The 17,562-nt window shown below is 57.4% G+C and overlaps 4 protein-coding genes and 1 non-coding gene across 5 annotated transcripts; 1 reads left to right on the top strand and 4 right to left on the bottom strand.

The window, feature by feature from the left end:
• Window positions 1-789: 789 nt before the first annotated feature.
• CHGG_01887 (uncharacterized protein) lies at window positions 790-7,291 on the top strand (the record flags this gene model as incomplete). Its single annotated transcript, XM_001221107.1, has 2 exons — window positions 790-6,953; window positions 7,024-7,291. The coding sequence occupies 2 exons, from the start codon at window positions 790-792 to the stop codon at window positions 7,289-7,291; spliced, it is 6,432 nt and encodes a 2,143-aa protein (XP_001221108.1).
• A 390-nt stretch (window positions 7,292-7,681) lies between these two features.
• CHGG_11140 lies at window positions 7,682-7,792 on the bottom strand. The gene has a single exon. It is a non-coding gene; the product is annotated as a tRNA-Arg (tRNA).
• Window positions 7,793-8,309: 517 nt separating this feature from the next.
• CHGG_01886 (uncharacterized protein) lies at window positions 8,310-13,227 on the bottom strand (the record flags this gene model as incomplete). Its single annotated transcript, XM_001221106.1, has 7 exons — window positions 8,310-9,000; window positions 9,510-10,181; window positions 10,636-10,806; window positions 10,992-11,246; window positions 11,382-11,558; window positions 11,626-12,985; window positions 13,041-13,227. 7 exons carry the CDS (start codon window positions 13,225-13,227, stop codon window positions 8,310-8,312), a joined length of 3,513 nt encoding a protein of 1,170 aa, XP_001221107.1.
• A 790-nt stretch (window positions 13,228-14,017) lies between these two features.
• CHGG_01885 (uncharacterized protein) lies at window positions 14,018-15,616 on the bottom strand (the record flags this gene model as incomplete). The annotated part of the gene is made up of 4 exons (XM_001221105.1): window positions 14,018-14,223; window positions 14,284-14,953; window positions 15,019-15,468; window positions 15,527-15,616. The coding sequence occupies 4 exons, from the start codon at window positions 15,614-15,616 to the stop codon at window positions 14,018-14,020; spliced, it is 1,416 nt and encodes a 471-aa protein (XP_001221106.1).
• An 807-nt stretch (window positions 15,617-16,423) lies between these two features.
• On the bottom strand, window positions 16,424-17,384 carry CHGG_01884 (uncharacterized protein; the record flags this gene model as incomplete). The annotated part of the gene is made up of 3 exons (XM_001221104.1): window positions 16,424-16,443; window positions 16,728-17,105; window positions 17,204-17,384. 3 exons carry the CDS (start codon window positions 17,382-17,384, stop codon window positions 16,424-16,426), a joined length of 579 nt encoding a protein of 192 aa, XP_001221105.1.
• Between the last annotated feature and the right edge of the window lie 178 nt (window positions 17,385-17,562).

Below are 17,562 nucleotides of genomic sequence, written 5' to 3'. Positions count from 1 at the left end.
GGGGACGGTTGTAGAGAATAGAACTTGGCTTGCCGACAACGAATTCCGGTCTAGAATATTGTTTTTGCCCCTGCATCACCCAGGAATGGCACTACTTGCCTGCTAAGCTATCATCCCAACGGGGAGTGAAAGTTCTGTTTCACCCCAAATCTGCAGGAAATGGCTTAATAGCTGTGGATGTTATAAGAACAGCTATGAACATGTTACCATCGCACAGCTTCCACACACAATGTGCCGGGCTTGACATTGGCGCTATACCGAGGCAAGGCTCATACATAGTTATTGGACACCCCTCCTCCAATGGGTTCACCCCCAAATGGAACCCTACGTGGGTACCGCCAAAGCGCTGTGTTCCACTGCAGCAACAACTGATTCAGAGACTCGCTTGTGGCTGCTACTTTCGAGATCATCACCGCATTGTCCTATCTTTTTTCTTCTTTTTTCTCCTCTCCACTATGTTAAACAAAATCTCATTGTGAAAGCGAGAAAATCAACCATTTCTTTCCCAGCAGGCTTGGTAGTTACTCGGTTTGTGAAAAGATCGAGCGCCTATTTGGAACACGCCGCCACCCAGACGCCTGCTCCTGCTTCCTAACTAATCCAGGGACCGTCCCGGCCCCACGATAGGGACCCCTCCTTCACCGTCCGCCTCTGTCAGCCCACCGATAACCCAGCAAACTGACTTCTTCCCCCCAGAACTCCATCGTTTGCCACGACATCATCTCACAACATCACCGGTACATTTTGCACATATGACAGTAACGTAGCTTTTCTCATCTGTCGACCACGATGGAGGCACCGATGTCGACACAAGAGCAGCAGCTTTGTCAGCTGCTGCTAGAGCTACCTGTTCGCCACGGCTACCGATACACCGACGAGGCCGCCCGAGAGCTTCTGAACGCCCTTTTTTGGTGCATGGCCGCCGGAAAGTCCGACTACATGAACCTTTTCTTCCCGACCGGCGGCCCTGCTCGAAATGGAACACTCAAGCTTCGGGAAGCGCAGGGAGCGGTGGAGGGTGCTGAATACACCGAGGCCGCACGCGGCAAGGCTTGTGGGCACATATTCAGGCAGGGCGAGGCTTCATATGCGTGCAGGACATGCAGTGCCGACGACACATGCTGTCTGTGCAGCAAATGCTTCGACGCCACCGACCACACCGGCCACATGGTCAGGATCAGCATTTCACCTGGCAACAGCGGTTGCTGTGATTGCGGGGACCCCGAGGCATGGAATCGCCCCGTGTTCTGCACCATACATTCGATGTGGGAGGGCGGAGGAAAAGGAAAGGGCAAGGAAGCGCCGGCACTACCTGAAGACCTCGTTTCCAATACGCGGATGACTATCGGTCGCGTCTTCGACTATCTATGCGACGTCGTCTCGTGCTCACCGGAGCAGCTACGCCAGACGAAAACGGTCGAGTCTATCGAGCAAGACGAGCGGATGTCGAGGCTATCACCTACATACTGTGGTGGAGACACCGAGTCGCCAGGGGAGTACGCCGTGCTGCTGTGGAACGATGAAAAGCACACCGTCATAGACGTCAGGGACCAGGTGGCTCGCGCGTGCAGCACGACGATGGCGAATGCCATGTCTAAGGCGTACGAGACGGACGGTATTGGGAGGAGCATCTTGATGTACGACAAGAGCATTGAGAAACTCATCGAGGTTGCCACCACCCTTGAGAGGATCAGGGTCACCGTGACGATCCGTTCCGCCAGGGACACCTTCAGGGAACAAATGTGTGGCACCATGATTGAGTGGTTGCGAGACATCTCCGGATGCAGCGTCGGCGAAGACCACCAACTCCTGCGCCAGATTGTCTGTGAGGAGATGCTCAGGCCGTGGCGTAGGGGGAGCCCAGCGTCACATGCCATCGTCGGCAAAGGCGGTATTGACGACGAGGAACTGCTCGATCAGCAGGATCGAGAAGCGCATGAGGACTTCTATCTCCAGCAGGCCAGAATTTTGCTGCAGGCTCGCCAGGCAGCCCGGGCAGCCGGCATGGACGCCGCGGGAGGCGAAGGGAGCGATGATGGAGAGGACGACGAGGAAGACGGAGACAACACGCCAGGCAGTGACATGGAGGAAGACGGCGGCGACGACGACGAAGACGTCATGATGCTCGATACTCGAGAAGACGGCGATGTGCCCATGCAGGATTGGCGGCAAGACACAGCACTGGAGGAAGACGAGGCTACAGTTGCAGGCTATCCACCCCCGCCGCCACCACCTCCGGTCCCCCGGCGGACTGCCCGCGAGCGCGAACTCACTCCTTCTGATTCCGATACAGCAGAGCCTCTCATTGCTCCTACGGTATACGCAAAAGCCCACCTAGAAATCCCCAAGACCCCTGGCCAGCCAGGGGCACAAGCCTCGCCGCCTCCTAAGCCTGGCCAGTACTGGCTGGCTACGCCCAGTGGCTACGTGGAACAAGAGGACATCCCAGTGGCCGAGGATCTCTTCGAACGAGTCCGTCTGGATTGGATGATCCTCTTCGACCTCAGGATGTGGAAGAAAGTGCGCAACGACCTGCGATCACTCTACATATCGACCGTGGTAACCATACCCGAGTTCAAACGGGTTCTCGGCCTGCGCTTTGCCGGCCTCTACACCACTCTTGCTCAACTCTACCTCATCGGCGACCGGGAGCCGGACCACTCCATCATCAACATCTCGCTACAGATGCTGACCACGCCTTCCATCACCGCTGAAATCGTCGAACGTGGCAACTTCCTCACCAGCCTGATGGCTATCCTATACACATTTTTGACCTCCCGGCAAGTTGGACACCCGTGGGACGTGGGGTCGAACGCCGTGTTGTCCTTTGACACCGGCTCCGTCACAAACCGAAGAATGTACCACTTCTTCCTTGACCTAAAATACCTCTTTGGGTCTCCACATGTCCAAGACCGCCTCAGGACCGAAGAGCGGTACATGATGCAGTTCCTGGACCTCGTCAAACTCCACCAAGGCATATGCCCCAACGTGCGGGCGATCGGCGAGCACGTCGAGTACGAGGCGGACGGATGGATTAGTGCTTCTCTCGTTACGCGCGAGATTAACAGACTCTGTCGACAGTTCGCCGAGTCTTTCCGCAATGTTAAGGAACAGGATTTGCCCTACGTCTCGCGAGCGATCCGCCTCGCGGCCAAGACCGTCATTATCAACTCAATTGGAGCCGAGCGCGGCAGGTTCAGCCAATCTGAGATTAAGAACGAAGTCAGTTTCAAGACGCTCGGGGACTTTGAATTCGAGAGCCATGGCCGGAACTTTGAGGTTGTCAAGTTTGTGGTGGAAGAGGAGCCCATCAGCTTCCACCACGCTCTCCACTACACTCTATCGTGGCTGGTGGAATGCGGTAAATCGATGCCCGTCGAACAGCTCAGGGCGCTACTGAGCTTCACAACTCAAGAGCTCATGATGAAGCCGCGCTCCATGGGCAAGAAGACGATGCCTCGAGACGACGAGTACGGCCCGGAGGACTATTTAATGGCCGTGTTCGACTTCCCGCTTCGCGTGTGTGCCTGGCTCGCCCAGATGAAAGCGGGCATGTGGGTTAGAAATGGCCTCAGTCTACGCCACCAGGCTGGCACCTACCGTGGTGTCGGCCAAAGGGACGTCTCACATCATCGTGATATCTTCTTGCTGCAGACGGCCCTCGTGGTCTGCGACCCCAGCCGTGTGCTCGCCTCTATCGTCGACCGCTTCGGCATGGAGAAGTGGTCCAGGGGCTTCTTCGAACAGAAGTCCAAGGCTCAGGATGACATCCAACATCTAGATGTAGTTGAGGACATGATACACCTCCTCATCGTCCTCCTCAGCGACAGAACTTCGCTCATCCCCGCCGAAGATTCACGAGGTGCTTCCCACGTTGCGTCCATGCGCCGCGACGTCACGCACGTCCTCTGTTTCAAACCTCTGTCATTCTCCGATATTTGTCTGAAGCTCCCAGATAAGTTCCAAGAGCAGGAGGATTTCCACAAGATACTAGACGAGATGACAATCTTCAAGTCGCCCGAAGGCCTGACCGACGTTGGCACTTTTGAGCTCAAGCCGGAGTACATTGAGAACGTCGACCCCTATATTGCCCACTATAATAAGAACCAGCGAGAAGAGGCCGAGATGGCTTGGCGGAAGTGCGTGGCCAAGAAGACCGGGAAGGCTGTGGAAGACGTCGTCTACGAGCCCAAGCTGCGGCCCATCCCGTCGGGGGTCTTCGCCGGACTGAGCCAGTTCACAAACACCGGCATGTTTGCGCAGATCATCCACTACTCGCTGCTTTACACCCTTGTGTACGCTCGCCTGACCCCTCAGGTCCCGGCCACCCGCGTCGAGACATTTTTACAGGTGGTGTTGCACTTGGTTCTTATCGCCATTGCCGAGGACAAATCGGATGAGGACCAACCGCAGGCGTCTTTCATTGCTACCGCGCTCACCCAGCAGGCGCTAACCGTCCTTCTACCTGAGCCTCCACAAGCCAAGACGATCGTGGCCCTACTGAACCTGATTGGTTCCAAGGAGGAGTTCAAGGCCTGCCACCCGAAGGTGGCCACGATCCTTCGGAGGATGCGGCAGAAGAGACCCAAATCCTTCGAGTCCAGCTATGAGCGTCTCGGCCTTTCCGTAGACCGTATGGGCGCGGCCTCGCCCGCAGCCGGTAGTGGTGACGAAGAGCGGGAGCGCAAGAAGCAGGCGGCACTGGACCGTCAAGCCCGGGTCATGGCACAGTTCCAAGCCCAGCAAAAGAGCTTCATGGAGAACCAAGGCGATATCAACTGGGGAGAGGTGGACGAGCTCGAAGACGACGTGGATGTGCCGCCCATGGAAGAGCACCGGGACTTTTGGAAGTACCCGACAGGCACTTGCATTCTGTGCCAGGAGGACACGGACGATCGACGGCTGTACGGCACTTTCTCCTACTTCACCGAAAGCAATATTCTCCGGCAGACGGACTTTCAAGATCCCGACTTCGTCAGGGAGGCGTTCAATACGCCGGATAATCTCGATCGATCCGCAGAGGAGATCCGGCCCTTTGGTGTTGCCCACGAGAACCGGCAAGTCGTTCAGAAGGTGAACCAACAAGGCGAAACGTTTGAGACGGAACGCCAGATCATCGGCAAAGGGTTTTCTGCAGAACTCTCTCGCCTCGGGCCTGTCGCGATTGGCTGCGGCCATATCATGCACTATCATTGCTTCGAAGCCTACTTTGAAGCTACCGTGAGACGACACAACCAGCAGATTGCGCGGCATGCCCCGGAGAAGACTGCCAGGCTCGAATTCGTGTGCCCCCTCTGCAAGGCACTCGGGAATGCGTTCCTGCCCATTATTTGGAAGGGCCAAGAGGAATCGTATCCGGGGCCGCTGGTGCCCACCACTCCGTTCTCGTCATTCCTCGATTCCCAGCTCCACTCGGCATACTACACGCTTGGAGCCTCGCGCCCACCAGACCAGGTGCAGAATGCGTTTGCTTCCTACACTGCCCACCACATGATCAACAACCTCGCAGAAAGGTCGTCGCAGCTCCTGGATGACGCCTGGGTCGATGTGGGAGCCCAGTCTGTCTCGACAGGTACGCCGTTTAGCGAGACGTTCTCGATGGTTTCGGCCCCTGATCAAGGCGCCCGAGGGCCGACCCCCGATGCCAGCACCCCCATGAGGGAACTCGTCAATGTCTATCGCCGGCTCCGGGACACGCTGAGGGAGAACGGCATCATATCTCGCCATCACTTTGAGCCTCCCGAGCAGGACGCAAATGAACTGTACGGGAGCGATGTCCTGGCACGATCCGTGGGTTTCTCTATTTCTGCTGTGGAGATCCAGCAGCGCGGCGTGGAAGCTGAGTACGGCATGACGTTCCTTGAGAAGATCCCGGACCAGGTTCTCACCCAACTCCGGATCCTCAGCGAGACTGTGACCTCTTTCGTTGCTGTTGGGGGGCTACGCGAATCTGGGGAGAATAAGATCGACACCGAGTACCGCAGGGATAGCGAGCGCCAGCATTGCCAGATGTTCATCACGCAGTATCTGGGCGAAGAGACGGAGCACACCCGGTTCCCGGCCAACAATTACGCTCCTCTCCTCAGCCAGGATCCATTCATATTCCTCTGCGAGAGTGTCTTTGGTGTCGTGCCGGTACAGGGGTACGACATCGCGCACATGGTTCGCTTGTGCTACCTGGCCGAGATCACAAAGGTGGTCTATCACCTCGGCCGCAACATGCCCGCGACGCTTTTCCTCCAGTTTTTAGCCCGTCAAGAGGAGTTAGACCCGTCCACCGCCAATTTTGTCTCCTTCTGTGAGGAGCTCACCAAGATCGACTTAGAGTGCGCCTCGGGCCCGGAGCCAGGCGTCCATCGTCCCACGTTGGACAACAAGGGCTTCGACCAGCCGGGTTTGGATAGGTGGGATTCGTGGTACATCCTCCTGCGCAAGTACGCATTGGCGTTCCTGCGCAAGTGTGTCATGCTCCTGCACGTCAAGTACGGCGTCAACTTTAACAGCCGCGTGAGCCCTAACCCGGAGCAGCGCGAGCTCGAGCGTCTCACCGAGGCCCTGCGCGTCCCGTCGCTCGACGAGATGCTCACGGCGCTCACACCGGCACAAGGTGTGCGGTATGGCTGGCCCGCCGACACGCCACGGCTCGTGGCCGGGTGGATCAAGCACCAGACGCTATGGCCGTACAGCGGCGAGGACGAGTCGCTGCCGGGGTCGGCCGTGCTCAGCCACCCGGGCATCTTCGAACTGGTGGGCCTGCCTAAGAACTACGACACGCTCATCGAGGAGTGCACGCGCCGCCGGTGCCCGACCAAGGGCAAGGACCTGACCGACCCCACCATCTGCCTGTTCTGCGGTGATATATTTTGTGGTCAGGCGGTCTGCTGCGCCAAGGAGCTGAAGGACGGCCCGTACAAGGACTCGCAGATTGGCGGGTCGCAGCAGCATATGCAAAAGTAAGTTTAATCTCTCCGTCGCTCATCACCCTAGACGGCACTAACGCAACCGCTCTCTCCCCTGTGATAGATGCCAGAAAAACATCGGCCTCTTCATCAATATCCGCAAGTGCTGCGTTTTCTACCTCTCACGGCGCTCGGGCTCCTTCAGCCATGCGCCCTACATCGACAAGTACGGCGAGGTCGACATGGGCTTGCGCTACGGACGCCAGCTCTTCCTCCACCAGAAGCGCTACGACTCGATGCTGCGCAGCCTTTGGCTCGGCCACGGCGTTCCCAGCTTCATTGCCCGCAAGCTCGAGGCCGATATCAATAATGGAGGCTGGGAGACTATTTGAGGGGGAGGTTGGTTGGTGTACCCTCGAGATTGGGGTAGAGGGTTGGTGTGTGCGGTGGTGCATTTTGGTGGGTGGTGTTAGGAAGCGGTTACAAATGGTTTATCTGGCAGGCATTGGTTCTTTCTTTTGGTTTTTTTTTTGCGATGCCAAACAAGAATACATGACTACTTACCAGCAGTCTATCTTTTCTATCGGCCGATGTACAGAATGGGTGGGGATGGTTTTAGGAATGGGTTAGTGGATACAAACAATCTCAGCACATTCTCACAACAGGCTTGCGTTTCGTTGCCGCGTCAACGAGGTGTGTGTTGGGGGCAGGTTGGTGAAAAGGAAATGGTGGAGGGTTAAAGGAATAAAAAGGGAGCTTTTGGTTTTTAAAACCTATTATCTCGATCCGCCCAGGGCTCGAACCTGGAACCTCTTGATGACTCGCTCCTTCCTAAGATATCTCAGAGGAGGCAGAAGTCGTAGTCAAACGCTCTACCATTGAGCCAGCGGACCCCGTTGATTGTTGAATATCGGGGTGGGAGTTTGTGGTTACAAGGTGCGTGGCACTACGTCGAGTTCTTGGGGTATTCGAGGGGTCGAGGATGAGGTTCAACTTCATCACTAGATTATGTGAGTAGTCAAACACCCTATCATGGTGACAATGGATTGCGAAAAGACTTGGAAAGTAATTCAGGACCTAAAGGCATAGTTCGTAGATGGCAGGCAACTAACTACCTTAGGGTAGAACTGAGAGTAGGTGGTCTACCGACTAACATGGAGATAGCCTCAACCTTCCGCTCCATTCTCTAGTCATCGTGGCAAACCCACAAGAGTTAGATCGACCATCCCACTACTTATCATGCTTACACCATGCCAGGAAGTGGGAGTCGATATGATAAGGGTTGAAAGTAGCTGTGTGCCAAATAGGAAATCCAACTTTGTCTTCCTGGCCCATCCCCATTCCGTCTTCATCCTCACCTTCTTACCATCTCTCTCTCGCCACATCACGTCAGCTCGTCCTATCTAGACACTAGCACCACCACCACCACCCGCCGAGGCCAAGAGCGCCTCCCTCAGTCTCGCCAAACGCCTCCAACACCGTCGCCTCCAGCAACATGCTCCCTTGAACCCAGAAACATAAAACGGCCCAAACGCCCTCCCCCCCCGCCGGCGAAGCAATCCCAATATACACCGTCCCCGCAGCCTTGCCATCCTGCTCCCCCGGCCCCGCGACACCCGTGGTACCCACCCCCCACGTCGCCAACCCCTCCCCCTCCCCATCTCTCTCCCTCTCCTCCCGCTCACCCCCCACCACCGCCACCGTCGCGGCCCGCCTCGCCCCAACCGCCATCTGCACCGCCACCTCCCCATGCACGACCCCCTCCCGCTCAATCAGCGCGGCATCCACCCCGAGCAGGGTCCGCTTGAGCGGCGTGGCATAGGCGACGACGCCGCCGCGGAAGACGGCGCTGGCACCGGGGACGGACGTCAGCGCGGCCATGACGCCGCCTGCCGTGAGGGACTCGGCCACGCCGACTGTCTCGCCGGCGGCACGCAGCAGGCGGATTACGTCGGCGGCGATGTCGAGGGCGGTTTCGGTGGTGCGCGGGGTGTGTTGCGGGTTCTGGGTGGATGCCATGGTTGGGATGTGGTGTGGCGGTGTTGTTGTTCTCGTGGTGGTTCTTGTTCTTCGCGTGTTTGTGGGCTGAATGAGTGTGAGACTGGGAGTGTGATAAAGATAGTTGTATAGAAGAGAACAATGATACTTGGGTGTCAAAAATCTGAAGCCTGGCCTCAGGTTAAGTAGATACATGTGTTCAGCTTCTCCTCCTTTCTTGGCTCACAAGGCTCTACAAACATGTACCATCGTTTTCCCCTGGGTTAGGCACCTCTCTGCCCAACTCCACACAGCCACGAGGCTTCCTGCATGCAAGGCCGGCGGCTAGGAAACCTGTAAGCCAGCAAATCATCTTGACAAGGCTCCCGACTGACCAATGATATTAACACGGCCAAACAAAGTCCGAATGTATGTTGTTTAAGCGCCAGCTGTGTCAGCCCCAAGGCAGGCTCGGCTCGATATGCAATGAATATACTCCGTATTACTACTCGTCTCGGTACCTAGTATGTAACCAACTACTCGCTCTATCGATACAAGTCCTTCCTGCCAGCCTCACACGAAGCCGGCCGCCTGTCACATCATCTCTCCCTCCAACAAAACCCGACAGCTCACCGCAGGCTCCATGGACCGCTGTACATGGCCCTTACAACCGCAACATCGTCCCCCCACGGCCGAAATCCACCCCGCAGTTGTGGTTTCTCCTGTTGTTGTTGTTCTCCATGTGGATGTACCCTCGAGCCATGATACCCCCCCTCACCAACACGATTCTCCTCATCCCCCTTGCCCCCATCTACCCCATCTAACCCCACAGCCCCCCCAGCACCGACCTCACCACCGACCTCACCCCCACCCCCTTTTCCATCCTCTCCATCATCATCCTCCCCCCTCATCCTCGTCCACTCATATCCCAAAAACGCCGTCCGCCGCCTCACCTCCATCGCAACCGCGCAAGTCCGCCTATCCCTCAGCAGCTTATCACGCGGCCGCCTGCGCTCCCTCTGGCCCCCTTTCCCTTCACCATCACCACCTACCCCCTTTCCATCACCAGCAGCGCCGCCAAAGCGCCTGACAAACCCCCTCAGGTACGCACGCTCCGCCTCGGTCGCGTCAACCACCGTCATCTGCGCCAGGTACGCTTCCAGCACGCGCATCTTGGTGTCGACGCCCGTTGCGGTGGGGTGGTGGCGGTGGCGCGCGTCGATAGTACCGTCCAGAGCGAAGCTCTGCAACGGGAATCGCAGCCGGGCGGAGGTACGCGAGTTGCTCCTTCTTGGTGGGCGAAGACTGGGGTTGGGGGTGGGGATGCAGAGAGGGCAAGTGAGTCAGCGAGTGAACGGGAATCGAGAGATGAGAATGAGTTGTAAGGGGGTTGTTGCGGGTGAGTAGCAGTTTGTGTCGCTTGTCGCGGGGGGGGCTGTAGCTCTGTAGATAACCGGCGTCACCGCCATGGTCGGGGTAAGGGTGGGCGTGCGCAAGGGGGCTTTGGAAACATGTCGCGGGAGACCAGCCCGGGATGGAGCAAGCAGGCGGGGGGAAGAGCATGTTTGGGCTGTGCTCGGCGGCGCCGTCGTGGGCATCATTGACTGGGACATCCTCGTCTGCGGCCGCGCTCTCGCTCCCATCGCTTACCGACCCGCCGTCTTCAAAATAGTGCGTATCGTCAACAGAACGGAGCTTGGGTACCAGCGGCGGCTCTCAGCTCGTGCAGGCGCTTCCCAGGGAATGTGGCGGAACCTACTTGTGCGCCTTGATGTCCTCGGTCGTCGTAGGGAAACACATAGCGGCCGGGCAAAGTCGCGTATTTTGGATCCGGGCCCAGACGACGAGGAAGAGGACGACGAGGAAGCGGACGACGATGTGATCAGGTCCTTCATGCGGTAGCGCTCCGAGCAGAGCCGGTACTCCTTGTCTGCGATCAGAGAGAGCATCAGATGCTGGCATCGGCGAGATACGGTCGGGCGCGGAGGGAAGCCGAAAGTCTCATGGTGCCGTATGATGTTGTCCTTGGTCTGGCGCCGACCCTCTTCAGACAGAAAAGGGGTATGGCCGTAGATGCACTCGAACAAGATGACACCGACGCTCCACTAGTCACACCGCGCATCGTATCTCCTCCCCTCAATCACCTCGGGGGCCATGTACTGACTAGTCCCAACAACGCTCCTGGCCGCGTACCGGATCCCGCACCGGTTACGCCAGCTCAGCAGCGGCTCGCCGTCCTGCTCGATCTTCCTGTCGTGCCTTGCGATGGCGGCCGTGATACCGCTAGACCGCTTCTCGGTCTCGGGGTCGCGGTCCTCGCTCCTGTCCTTACCGTCGCCATCGACGCGGATGCCCAGCTTCCTCACCAGGCTCTACCGGTGGCTGTTGTAGTAGGTCGCGTCGTGGGACCAGTGCCCGTCAAAAGCTAGGCCGAAGTCGCTGATCTTGAGGTGGCCCGAGGCGGAGACCAAGAAGTTGTCGGGTTTGATATCGCGGTGGATGCACTTGAGCGAGTGCGCCGCCTCGACGCACAGGATAATCTCGGCCACGTAAAAGCGCGCCACCGACTCGTGTAGGATGTTCTCGCGGATCAAGAGACTCAAGAAGTCGCCGCCCGGCATATACTCCATTACCAGATACAGATTCGTCAGGTCCTGAAAACTGGCCACGAGAGGCACGATCCTAGTAGGATCAGTAAGGATTGCTGGTGGGGGGTCACCCCGTAGGAGCAGGGAACATAGGGACTTACCACCGCGACCCCTCGCTCGCCACCAGGATATCTCTCTCGGCCCTCAAATGACCCTCCTGGCTTGTCCTAAGCATCTTGCTCTTCCGGATAACCTTCATCGCGTACACCCTGCCCGCCCGCCCGCGCTCCCTCACCAGCCTCACGACTCCAAAACTCCCCTTCCCCAGCACGCTCACCGTCTCATATCCGCGGTAGCCCGACAACCCTCCTCCATCCATCCCACCCTTACCCCCCGTTTCCTCTTCACCCACACCATTCCCAATGCCACTCCCACTCCCACTCCGACTCTCAGCCCCTAACCCAAATCTCGTCCCAGTCCCAGCCCCACAACCCACCCGCACCATCCCCAACCCCCTCACCTTGACAACCCTCATCTCCCTCAAATACTCACTCTCCCTCCTCCAGAACCTCGCCCTCGCCGCCGCAGCCGCAGCAGCAGCTGCTGCTGCCCCACCAGAACCACCACCCCCACTCCCACCCCCATTCCCACCAACCCGATTCCGATTAAACAGCTCCGTCTCCAGCATCTGCTGCCGCATCTGCCTCGGCGACGGGCCCGGCCCGAGCAGCTTGCCGAAGTGGGTTTCGAGGAAGATCTTGGCCGCCGCGGCGCGCTCGGCTGTGGCTATGCTGGCGGTGGGGGTAAGGGTGAGAGTCGGGGTTGCCGGGTTCGGGGCTGGAGTTGGCGTTGGGGTGTGAGTTGGGGTGCAAGTGCGGGCTGGGTTGAGAGGTGAGGTAGGCGTCGGGGGATGGATTGGGGCGGGTGTTTTGGTGGGTGTTGTTGGGGCGGGAGTGGGGAGGCGGTAGGGGTGGAGGAGGTGGCTGATGGGGTTGATTGGGGTCGCGCGTTTGTTGTTGCTGGTCTTGGGGGTGTTAGGGCGGGTTGCTGTTGTCCTGGGAGGCGTGGATGGGGGGTGGTTGATGTTGGTGCGTCTCGGGGTGGACGGCGGCGTTGCTCTGCGCTGGGGATCTGGTCGCGGGGTGCCGTTCCGGGGGCGGTTTCCCCCGCGGCCCACCGTGTTGGGGTCTTGCGTCTTGAACATGGACTCCACCAATGCCTTTTGGGTCGTCTTGCCCGAGTTGCTGTTGGAAGCGCTGGTCTTGCTGGAGCTGGTGTTGGAGGCCGTGGTGTGCGTCGGCCTAGAGCCGGAATCTGGCTCCGGCGGGGTCTCTGCTCCTCGGAAGGTTTCTCTCAACAGCGGTCGGCTCTTCGGCGATGTCCTGCGGACGACGGTCGGCTCCAGGGGAGGGCGGAATATGGCGTTGGACATTCTGTGGATGCCCGATATCAAGGTGGACTTTGGTTCGTGTTCATCGGCCGGTGGGTCGGGCTGCTCCACGACGACGAGTTGTTCGGAGGCTAGCAATCTAACGTTAATGCGGTACTAGTAGAGCTGGTGCCGCTTAACACTTACAGCTGTTTGTTAGTGACTTGAGAGCGGTAACCACCTTGGCCTTCTGACGGCGGAATTTGGCAGAAAGCGAAGAACTAGATTTGGCTGGGACTGGATAGCAGCCACCGGAGACGGCTTCTGGCGTGTTCTCGGGACCTAGAGAGGAGTCGCCCTTCTGACTTGGGTCCCGGGCAGGATGCTCGTTCATGTCGGTCGATCTAGTCCATGGGATCCGGTCTGTAATACTATGTGGTATGTGGTTTGAGCCCCTAAAGTTAACGAATGTCGGGAGATGCAACTGGCGGTAAGACAGGTTTCGAGCAATTCCAAGCGGAATAAGACCTAGGTGCCTACCGAGTGACGAGATCTGGTCAGGGTAAGAGTGAGCAAGCCGTGGCCTAGCCCCGACGGCCCCTTCCTCTATCCCCCGGGCAACTCAAGCCTAGAGCCCGTTACTCTCAAAGCAAGACGACCCGGCAGGCGTCACTGTGTTACATACCTAGCATACCCCCCGACAACACAAGCCCAGCCAAGGTAGCAAAAAGATCATAAATGTAGGAAATATCACGAAACGGAGAGTGAAGAAAACGAATGCATGTATCTTCGAAGTGCCGAGATACCATTGCGCCTATGAACAGAGTAAAAGCAGTACACAGTAAGAAAACCCTCCGAAAGACTTTTTAGTTCGCCGACCCAGATGCAATGTAGACGTCGTCATCCCGTCAAACCGTGTCTGCTCCCTCCCCATAGACCGAGGGATCCTCGCAGACTGCGCCAGGTCAGAAGTCTCCACGGTGCTGTGCATTAACCCGCAGCGGGGACAGCAAACCAAAGGAAATTAAGCGGCCTAGATCTCAAGACGCGAGTGAGGCAGACAAGAAAAAAAGAAATCCTCATAAAGTACAGGAATAAGCAACGACCAACGCCGCGCTCAGGATACCGAGAGAAGGGCAGTCCAAATATAACCCCTCACAAGTGTTTGCAACATGGACCATTGTTTACTTGATCTCAAGGAGCTTGACGTCAAAGATGAGCGTGCTGTTCGCCGGGATCCCGGGGATCGCGCGGCTGCCGTAGGCGAGGTGGGCGGGAATGGTCAGGCGGCGCTCACCGCCGACAGCCATGCCGGCAATGCCGATGTCCCAGCCCTTGATGACCTCGCCCTTGCCGATCTTGAAGGAGAACGGAGTGCCCTTCTTATTGGCTGTATATCATTGTGGGTTAGCTTAATACGTTACCGAGAGCTTCACTCATGGCCACTTACAGTCGAACACCTTGCCGTTCTGGAGCTTGCCAATATACCGCATGCCGACTTTGTCGCCAGACTTCGCGGTGCGCCCGGTGCCGGCCTTGCGGTCGTCGACGGTCACTCCCTGGACAACCCTGACGCCGCCGGTGGCACCCTTCTTGTCGCCCTTGTTCTCGGCCTTGTCCTTAGCGGGACCGGTCGGGCCCTGCTCCAGGTTCTTGGCGAACTGAACCTTCTTGTCTCCCTTGGCGGCCGACTCCTTGGCCTTGGCCTCGGCGGCGACAGCCTCGCCCTGGTTGTTCTTGAGCTTCTTTTGCTTCTTGCTCAGCTTCTTGTCATCCTTGGCCATGATCTCGTCGAGACCCTCGGCCTCCTCCTCGGCAGCCCGCTTCTTGCTCTTCTTGGTCTGGACAAGCTTGGGTGCCTCCTCCTCATCGGTGTCAATCTCCTTGATACGGGGGGTGCCATCGATGTCATCGAGCTCATCGCTCATCTCGTCCGAATCCACGTCCTCAAGGCCGGGGGGGAGGTCGTACTCGTCGTCCGAGTATTCCTCGTCATCATCCTCCTCCTCATCCTGGGGGACGACGTAATTGCCAGTGAGGTACACGGCGTGGGTGCCCTTGACGCTGAAGAAGATCTTCTCGCCCTCGCCAACCGTGATGTCAATAGGTTGTTGGTAGGTCTGTGATGGGGTTGTTAGTCTATTTGATCCAATGGGATTGGCCATGCTCGAGGTCATTTACGTACCCGCTCGGTGTCGAGAGTGCACACGACGTACTCCTCCATGTTGGCGTCAGGACCATCATCGTCCTCCTCGTCGCTCTCCTCCTCGTCCTCATCACTGGCCTTGCTCTTGCCCTTGCTCTTGGCAGCATTGGGCTTGGCATCCTCCATCTCATCGTCGGAATCCTCTTGGGTAGCCTCAAGAATCTTCTTGATGGCGGCGGCCCGGCGCGCCTTGCTAGACTTGGAGGGGTCGCTGGGGCCGCCGTTGGCCTCCTCGTCCTCATCGTCGGACTCGTCATCGTCATCCCCACCGCCAATGAGCGACTCAAGATAGTCGTCCTCGTCGTCATCATCCTCATCCACATTGGCCTTGTAGATCTTCAGGGTCGAGCGAGGGACCGAAGGTACATTGCCTTGTCCGTCAGTCTCCGGGGCTGCGGTGGGGTCAATGGCCGCCATGGTGATGCGGATCTAGAACGAACAGTTAGCAATCCTGAAAGCGCATTCCATAATCTCAAACTGGGCGTACCGTCGCCGGGAACTCAATCTCGGCGGGGACCAAAAGCTCTCCCGTAGGGATCTCAAGGCCGTAAACGGCGACAGGCAGAAGCGGCGACATCTTGATGCGGGGTGCAATCGGTATCGAATGGATGGATAACCTAGAAAAGACTGAAATTGGCCTCTACGATGAATGCAGTAGAGTGATGCCACAAGATCTATTTAGTTGCAGAGGAGGAATGAAAATGTGAAGAGAGGCAAAGAGAAGCCGACTGATCGAAAAGTCGGTTCTGCAAGAATCCTTCACTTGACGGAGCTCGAATCCAGAAAAATTTGGAGCCGCCCCCACAGATTGCCGCCGATAAGATCTTATCGCCCCACCCGCTCCCCGGCCAACCATGCAGGACCCCGCCAAAACGGTCACCGCCTGCTACCTGTGGATTAGCGGCCTCCACAATGATGTTTTGACACGGACACGCAGTCCAGTCCCCGGCGCTTTTGTCTGTTCCCGAATGCCTGAGCTCGAGCTGAGCACCCGAGGAGTTCAAAACGAGACAAATACGGGTATCGAGAAAAGAAGGCAAAGAATAAGAAGGTAAAAATATATATATCTGTTTCCATAGTGGTCACCTTTTTTGGGGGTCATAGCTCTCTTATTTTCTAACTATTCATTTTTGTCTCTTTTTCTTCCTTTTCTCACTCCGAAGAAACAATCGCATCGTTTCTATCCTATGGAATCGAAACTCAACTCACCCTGTTGATTCAACACCTAGATTCCTATTGGGGTGACTTTCGAGAGTTATCTCTTCCAACATTGGCTGTCTTGAAGGGGTATATGCTTCTGGATATCCTGTTCCCCTCCGTCTAACTATCCTTACAATTCTCTCTGCCCTTGGTCTCAAGCCGTTTTCTTCTTTCCAAAACCCCATCAGCGCAGCCTTCCAAAATCTGCCACACAACGCCCAAAGTTCATAGCCATCTTCCCTGTCTCATATTGTTAGTGGCCTGTCTTCCCGTCTCCGTCATCACCAAGCCCAATTCTGGCCACCGGACCCGGGAACCGACCGTCTGGTTTTGGCATAGGGCCCGCAACCAAGTCATTCCCATTTGTGATGCCCCCTATGCCATTGTTACCCACAGTCAGCCAAACACTTTCTTCCTTTTCCCGCTATCACACCACCCCAGTGAAAAAGAGAGAAAGACGCAAGCAAAAACTAAAAAAAAAAACTCACCACTACTCCAAAGATTCCCATCCTTCACCCACCTCATCTCCTCCCCCACCCACTGCACCCCCTCAAACTTCTTCGCCAGATCTCCCTGCAAGTTCCTAGGGCCGCACGCCTTGCGCCCGCGCAACAAGCCCGCGGCACCGCACAGGTAGATGCCCGTGCACACACTCAAGATGTCGGTCTCGGCCCGCGCCGCGTGCGCCGCCAGCCAGTCCGTCGCCTCGGGGTGCTTGGTCCAGTCTGTTGCCGGGTCGGGCCCTGGTACCAGGACGACGTCGAGTTTGCCGGGCTGGACTGCGGGGTCGGACAGGTGGTGGGTGCAGCATAGGTGGGCGGCGGAGGTCATGGGGATGGGGTTGTTGGGTTGGACGGTGGAGATGTCTGTTGGGGGGCTGGTTAGTTGGAGGTAGGTATGAGAGGGTAGGTAGTGAGTAGGCATGGGAGGGTAGTAGGTGGCTAGGGGGTGATGGGAGTGTTACAGAAGATCTTGACGCTTGGGGCGAGGTTGGCGATCGGGCTTGGGACGCCGTCCCCGAGTATAGTGAAATACTCGTGGCTCATGGTGCCGAAGACGTCAACGCAGGCCATGTCCAGTAACTGGCATTCTTTCGGGATGAAGACCCCAACGCGGATGGTCGGGCGGGAATCAGTGGCCGTCATGGTGGGATATCGAGTCGAGCGAGTGCTATACACAGTCTCTAAGGCATACAGAGTAGGTAGTTTCTACGAGGGAGCTAAGTTGGACGGCATACATTACATCCATCTCTTTAACTAGCTGGCCGCCCCTGAACAACTAAACCATCACCGAGACGGCGCGGAGACTCGGTGCTGAGACTCA

This window comes from Chaetomium globosum, genomic scaffold (genome assembly GCF_000143365.1).
Source record: "Chaetomium globosum CBS 148.51 scaffold_1 genomic scaffold, whole genome shotgun sequence".
NCBI lineage: Eukaryota > Fungi > Ascomycota > Sordariomycetes > Sordariales > Chaetomiaceae > Chaetomium > Chaetomium globosum.
Note: the sequence above shows the minus strand (reverse complement) of the source record. Positions and strands in the feature narration are given on the sequence as shown.